The sequence below is a fragment of the Protopterus annectens genome, chromosome 7.part0 (genome assembly GCF_019279795.1).
Source record: "Protopterus annectens isolate FY-2018-M chromosome 7.part0, PAN1.0, whole genome shotgun sequence".
Classification (NCBI taxonomy): domain Eukaryota; kingdom Metazoa; phylum Chordata; order Ceratodontiformes; family Protopteridae; genus Protopterus; species Protopterus annectens.
In genome coordinates, this window is record NC_056739.1 from 1,093,496,334 (window position 1) to 1,093,503,616 (window position 7,283).

The 7,283-nt window shown below is 38.7% G+C and overlaps 1 protein-coding gene across 3 annotated transcripts in view; it reads right to left on the bottom strand.

Annotated features, from left to right (window-relative positions):
* Positions 1 to 5,773, bottom strand: part of ANP32A (acidic nuclear phosphoprotein 32 family member A) — a 689,281-nt gene extending 683,508 nt beyond the window's left edge. For 2 of the 3 annotated variants that reach the window (XM_044077675.1, XM_044077674.1), the window contains exon 1: positions 5,567 to 5,773. In XM_044077675.1, coding sequence (XP_043933610.1) covers positions 5,567 to 5,620 — 54 coding nt within the window. In that variant the 5' untranslated portion in view covers positions 5,621 to 5,773. Of the gene's footprint in view, positions 1 to 3,617; positions 3,749 to 5,566 lie in introns of those variants that run through there. The other variant, XM_044077676.1, reaches the window with a different exon arrangement.
* Positions 5,774 to 7,283: the final 1,510 nt, after the last annotated feature.

Consider the following 7,283-nt stretch of genomic DNA (forward strand, 5'->3'; position numbering starts at 1 on the left):
GGAAAATAAAATCTTCTGAACTCCAGTAGATGGCCATGATTGATAGCCCTTGCCCCTTCTCATGCCATCTGACGTTGTGAAATTATAAAAGGCCCAACATGGGGTGTGAGAGGACAAAGTTGTACAATAAAACATACAGTTAAAAGCACTCCACACAGACATACCATCATTTGTGTAAAAGTTCTCCAGAAAGGGAACCAACGGCCCTCCTCAAGCATACTGTGGGAAGGAATAGAACTTAACCAGTAATGAAACATTTGAAAATTAATAAAAAATAAATAAAATCAAATTCAGAGCATAGGAAGGTTTCACTCCCCTATTAACACCATGCAGTGGGTTCACCAAAATAAATGGAACCTGATTCAACATTCACAAAAAAAAAAAAAAAAATATATATATATATATATATATATATATATATATATATATATATATATATATATATACAAAATGTGTGTGTGTGCATAGACAAACAGAATGCAACACCTGACTGTGCTAAATAAACAGTAACTGTTTTCTATAAGATACCGCTTCTCAAAAATAACAGTACAGTGCTAGGTTTCTTTAGAGCTCACGTTTCTCATCTGCTTTAAAAATTAACTTCCAAATGTCCAACACGAATTTGCCAGTACCCACACACACTGTTTTCTACTTTTAAACAAGAGTTTTGAAAAACTTTACAGATCCAGTGTGATAAAGCACTATTGTGCTGTGCTACCTCAGCTATCTTAAATCAACATGCACAAGCAATACTTATGAGAAATGTTAAATAATATTACATGAAAATGCATAAATATCAGAACTCTTAAAATTATTCATTCATTTTCTAATATACACAATATTGTACTTGGAATCAGAAGAAACTAAAGTCTCCTCCTGGCAACCAATATACAAACACCCCATCTATGAAATCCAAAAGCTACAAACTGTATTACAAAATATACAGGTTTTACTAAAAACTGGGGGGGGGGTTCACTGCACAATGAGACAATGACAAAGAATGGGTAACGTGTCAATTACACCACTCCCAAGACTGTAGCAAAGCCATCATAAAACACACTTTTCAAAAGAAGTTATCCCCTCACCCCCATTACGTACTGCCCAAAGCTGAAATGTATCCTTTTGAAATAAACACAAATCAATCAACTGCACACATCACAACATTAGCGCCTCCATTTGTTTTTAAAACGGCACAACTTTTCACTTTCTCACCTTTTCTCAATGAAAAGTGTGACAGGTGCAACATCACTATATTTATCAATGAAGGCTCTTCATGGCAGAGAGCTGAAAGCGAAAGAAAAATGCAGTATTCAGAAATCATAAAACAAAAAAGGTGCTTAAAAGGATGAACAGGACTAATAGACAAGTAAAAGAAACACCCAGATTTAATTAAAGAAAAAAAAAACTAAAATCCCGAGTGTTTCTTCTACTTGGTGTTGGCCCTGTTTTAGTTCTTTTTAGCACCTTTTTGATTTATGGTTTGTTTGTTGATACTATTCCTGGTTTCATCAGGCATTTCCTTTGCTAAAGATTAAGGATGAGTCAGTTGCTTTGTTTTTCAGTTAATTAAATTTTCATTGTACGTTTAACCGGACTGGCCATAAAACCCTTAGACATGTACATGTCTATACACATGACCCCCAGTGACAAAGCAGAAAAAAAAAACGGATACAGCCTTTACAACTGTGCATAAACAGCACCCTATAATCTTATAAATTCAAGGAAGTTCGCTGAGAAGAATACCCATCACTATGAACAAAAACATGGACCTGACAAAATAATCTGTATTTATTTCAGAAAAGTAGCACAAGTTGCAAGACAAGCAAAGAATAAAAAAGTGTGAGATTAAACATTTCTACAGACAAGGAGAAAACAAAGCAAGAAAGATGCATCTCTAAAGAACTGTAGATTGTAAGAGAACTTGGGAGAGGAAGAATCTCATACTGCTGGACAAGTCCAGAAAACGTACTTTCTGGGTAGACACAGGGAAGGGAGACTGCTGTAAAGCAAGAGAGCACTGGAAGTAAGATCTGAAAGAAAGTTTATTCTAAGAATAGCAGTTTTAAAAGGATGGTATAGCATCACCAAATTTAGAGAGCCTGTAGTCTGATCAGGGTATGGTACACAGGGATAACTAGGATTTCCCCATTACTGTTGCTATGTGGTGGTTAAAGGCGGAGGAATGTCTCGCTTGATGACCACATCAGTCTGCAGCAGGATGTTGTCTGCACTGCAAACTACCATCTCCATTTTCATAGTCCTATTTGCATGGCTTAGCCCTTGCTGTAAAAACACTGCATGGAATGCTAAACACTCAGGTTGCAGTCACTGGTAAATTTAGTCAGCCATATGCCCGAATTAAAGATACGATGGTCTGAAGAAGTGGATATCGCCCACAAGCAGGACTAAGCCCAGAGAACACCAGTTGTCATCCTTTTGCCAAGTGGTTCCAGCTACTTTAACCAACTCGATTCTGTCAGTTTGCTATCCATCCTGTAACACAAGGGTCCATCTACATTTGTGCTCTTAAGCTCGTTTACAATTCAAGTATGGGAAACGGTGTCAAAACCATTTGCCAAATCTAATGCAGCTCTGCCACAGGAAAAGTTTTAATGGGAAAGACGGGGTCACTGCTTATGTAAATCAATTCTGCACGTTTCGCAAATCCTACAAATTTTGAACCTTCTGAGAAGCCGGGAGATTAAGTTGTATAATTTACATCAAAAAAGATTGCAAACGAAATGGTACCAAGTCTGAGCCATGCCGGAAGTTTGGTAAAGTCGATTTCCGTGCAAATAGTTGTCATTTTTTAGACAATTTATTTTTTTTTCCAAAAACTAGAATATAAAAGAACGTTGGATGATACTTAACAGAGTAGTAAAAAGGGAAAGTTATGGTATTAAACGCAACATTAGTATCATTCACCTGCATCACGAATTGCATTACTCTTTATAAAAGAGCACTCAATGTGCGGAAGACTATGAACTTCTGCAATCAATAACCACATACCAAGTGTGGGACAGAAACGCACGTCCCCCGAATTACTGGTCACTAACTTCCTAATTAACCCAAAAACTAGACTTCTAGATACAAGCTCTGCCTTGAGCAGTAATGCCTCACACTGGCCATCACCAGAAAAATAAGACAGATACCCGCCCAATGGCGTACAGAATATGATGACATATAGCACCCGATGTCCCTAACAATTGGTACACATCAGTACTGCGAATCTTTGAGAACATATAAGTCTAAATGTAGAGTTCAAATAACGATAACGTAGTGATTTACGTTTATCAAAATGTAGCAGCTAGAGGTGCTCCGAGTATTGCACTGCACAGGGAGGGAAACACGAATTAAACGACTTGCAGTTAATGAAACGATCAGGTTATCTACATCCCATCCAACACCCAACAAAACTAATTTGTAAAACAGTACTACGCATTTTAGTCTCGACTGCCACATGGGCACAGCATAAACAGTCATAAAAGGGTACTACTACAGGACTGACCAAAAAACGACAGTTCCAACAAATGCAGCACGCGAAACCATTCGTTAAACAGGTACGACTGCTAAAAATGAAAACATTAATGAATGTTAAGAATGCCACACTTAATTACCTCTTTTGCAACCCACATGGGAACCGGGACTTAAAAAAAGGTAACAGTCAAAAACTTGTAAAGTCACGTCGTGAAACATTTTCTGAACTCTAAATTCAGGGTGGGAGCAACACAACGGATCTCCTTAGAGAGGCTGGTCTTAATTTTGAAGACAAAGAGCTGCGTAAGCAAGTTAAACACACCCGATCAATTATTTGACAATACACCAGCATTTACAATTAAACCTTAAAATTAAAGGCAACAAGGTAACAGTAGTCGACGCACAGTTTCCACAAATGCAAGAATACCACCACAGGAATCGGGGAAAGACATTCCATTTAGAACGTCACTTCAGAATTGCGACTGACAACATTCTACTGTAAACAACGTTTCTCCCACTTGATTCCCATGAGAGTGTGTTGGAGTCTGAAATCCGCCCCCCCCCCCAAAAAAAAATATCCGTACAAATTAAAAACAGTCTTTAAGGGCACAATGTTTATATAAACTTTCATAGACACCTTTACAAACAACGTAAGTGTGACAAAATGGCAGTCTCGGAGTCGCACATCAATCAAACCAGGCTAAAACGTAACTCTTGTTAACAGTTAATTGGGAAATAAATTTAAACATAACCCCCATAATTAGAATAAAAGGTTATGAATGTAGGTACATACGCAAAAAGTACAACTATAAATATACACATACTGCGTTAAATTAATCGTTTAGTTCTAAAATGAACCCCAAATCCACCCATCCCAAAGGAAACCGGGGTGTCATGCTGGGGACCATTAATCGATTGCCACTTGCTCTCTGCACTGTCGCTGCTAGAAAATGGCGGCTTGTCCTACTTGCAGCCCAACCCGACGCGTTTCAGGTGCTGCGAACAAGACCCGTGTTGTTGGGGCAATGGGTCGTCTTGTGATGAAGCCTGCCGCTGTCAAACGCTTATAAGACATCCCCGAAGAGTAGGTACTGAAGGTAATACCATGCCCATCGACGTACAATCGGGCAGATCGTAGCAGCGACCAGGTAAAGGAAAGTGTCGCCTACGGTGGTACAAAATAATCAATACAGCTCCTCTAAAAAAACTGTAAAAAGTCGAACCAATTCCACTGCGTTATTCCCCCAAAACAGAAAACAAGTTTTACAAACTATGGATTCTAACATTTTCTGTTCAGTAGCAGGGTTTGAAATTTTACTATCCGTTCAACATTAATGTGACACTGAAAGTTCAGCTCTCCAGTAATCAAGACACAAAAACTTTCAGGGGAGGGGGCTTCTTCTGACTGTTCAAACCTGTACCCTGAATAAAAAGCTATAAAATTAAGATAATATGAAACCGAACTAAAGAATCTTGTAAGTAGTCGTGTATAAACGTAATTCCCTTCCCGTGAAACCGTTCTACAGCTACCACTCAAGATATCTTCGCGTTTAACAGGCGCCGAAGTGGTAGAGTGCTCTTTTGCTAGACAAACTCCAACTACTTGGAATATTTATAATTAAAAGCAAAACAACGTATAAAACAAGCAACTGAAAACAGTCTTTTTAAACATTTTTATTAATCCGGCAACAGCACAAATTACACTAGACGTTTAAAAGTTGAAAACGGCAAACACCATCCACCAGGCTGCGCGAGAGAATGGGCGCGTTCACGCGGACTACAAAGTTACAAATATGGCTCCCTAGTCAGTCTCTCCCATTTCATAATTCTACAAGCACTACAGCCCTCTACAACCAAAGCAACTAACACCTCAACAGAAATCGGGTTGTAGGCAGGGTTTGTATTTGTAAATACAGAAATTCTGCGCTGGTCCATTCAGATCCAGAAGTGTGCGCGTGCACCTCCTGGCCCCCAAATGTGGTGCACAGGTAGTCAAGCCAAGGGCACGCACCGAATGCAGCAGCAGCGCCAAGTCGTGCCCATTCGCACCTCACAATAACTACAAAACCAAGTAACGGAGCATGCTTACATCAGACGGCGTCCGATTCCTCAGCTCCAAATGGATCCTTCGTTTCATGTCCATCTTGACAGGTCTCTTTTGCTGTTTAAAAAATCAATATAAAAACCAAACTAGCTTTTGGGACTTACAAGGCTTAACCAGCTCTGGCCACCGTGCCGCTACTCACACTAACGTCAAAGGGAGGGACCGTCATGTTTTGATTGACACTAAACTCAGCCAACAATAGTAAGGAATTTCCCGAGCGCTCTTCAAAAGATTCTAAGAATGCCAATAATGTCCAATGTAAGTAGAGAGAGGCGGGATTATTAGCTCAAACCTTGCAGAGAGCAAGTAGTCCATGATATTGCTGTTTTATAATCGCCATTGCCTTAACTTGGTACAGGTAGGTGGAATCAGTACTGAAAAGAAAACCGGACTGTGAATTGTCTGATCTTCTACACTCTGGATAGGTTTAAAGAAATATGCTTTTATACCGTCAAGCAATTCAGTTGTCAGTAATCCTCGAGAGCTACGATGCCGGTTATTACGCCTAACGTTTTTGTTTATACGCTCCCGAACTCAAGTGCGTGATTAGTGGTTGAAGCGCTTTGTTGGGAACAGTGTCTGCTTTCTTTTTATGAGATTCAACATTAGAATTAAAATTATTGTTTTTAATGTATGAGTACTGACAGGTTGTGAATTACCATACTGTACTTGACTGAGAAAGTCCATTAAAATCTGTATATGTAATAACTTTTTAAGTTCATTACAAACAGACAGAATAAGAGGTGCATCTTTTTAGCAGTCCACATTTAAACTTTTATTAAATAGTATTGTAAACCATTTAAAGTTGTACTGAGTCATTTGTAAACAGCTGCAATGCATGCCAGCGGTTTATTTTTTGTAATCCGTATGCAAACTTTTTCTTCTAGCTAGCATCAGAGTATAAGAGGTTTTAACACCATACAAAACAAAGTTTACAGATAATCAATTGTCTTACTGTTTAGTACTGTAACCTGACAAAAATATTTGTTTACCAGGAATTTTCAGTAGAAGTTTTCAGTGGAGGCCAATTAAACAGAAACTAGTGAACGTGACTGAACATTAGGAGGCAAGGTATACAAAGTGGTTGATCACAATAAAACACAAATCTGAGAATGTGTTCTCAGATTTGTGTAGCTTTGCCCTCAAGTCTGTTGTATTAACGCAACTGATAGCGTCATACTGCTAATGAACTATACACGTTAAAGGAAATGAAGTAATGAGCAATGAAAAGACTATGGAGAAGTAACAAACATAAATATACTGGAAGGGTAAAAACCTACATGCAGTAGAGAAAAATAAACAAGCTTCCACTGCGATTGAGCGTGACTGTACAGATTTTTGCCTCATGTTTTTGGTTTGTATAACTGTTTTCGGGCAAATCATTGAGGACTGAAGTCAGAAAACAATGACATTTCAGTTTCAGACTTCATACCTATCAAAACATTTCTGTTTATGCAAAACATGTTACTCTATCAACGTTCTAATTTTGTAAGAGCAATATTTAAAAAATGTCCCTATTTTTGGCCCTTTGTCTCCCCCTCATTTGTGCCTTTGTGCAGACTTGTTGCTCTAAGAGGTAGGAGGGTGACCTTTTGGATTTTCTTCTATTGGATGTCTCAATCTGTGCCAGAGCTCAGCTATGGCAACGTAATAGCTAGTCACCCGTGTGTGTTTTTTGACTTAGTAAGGCCAGTCTGTTTAC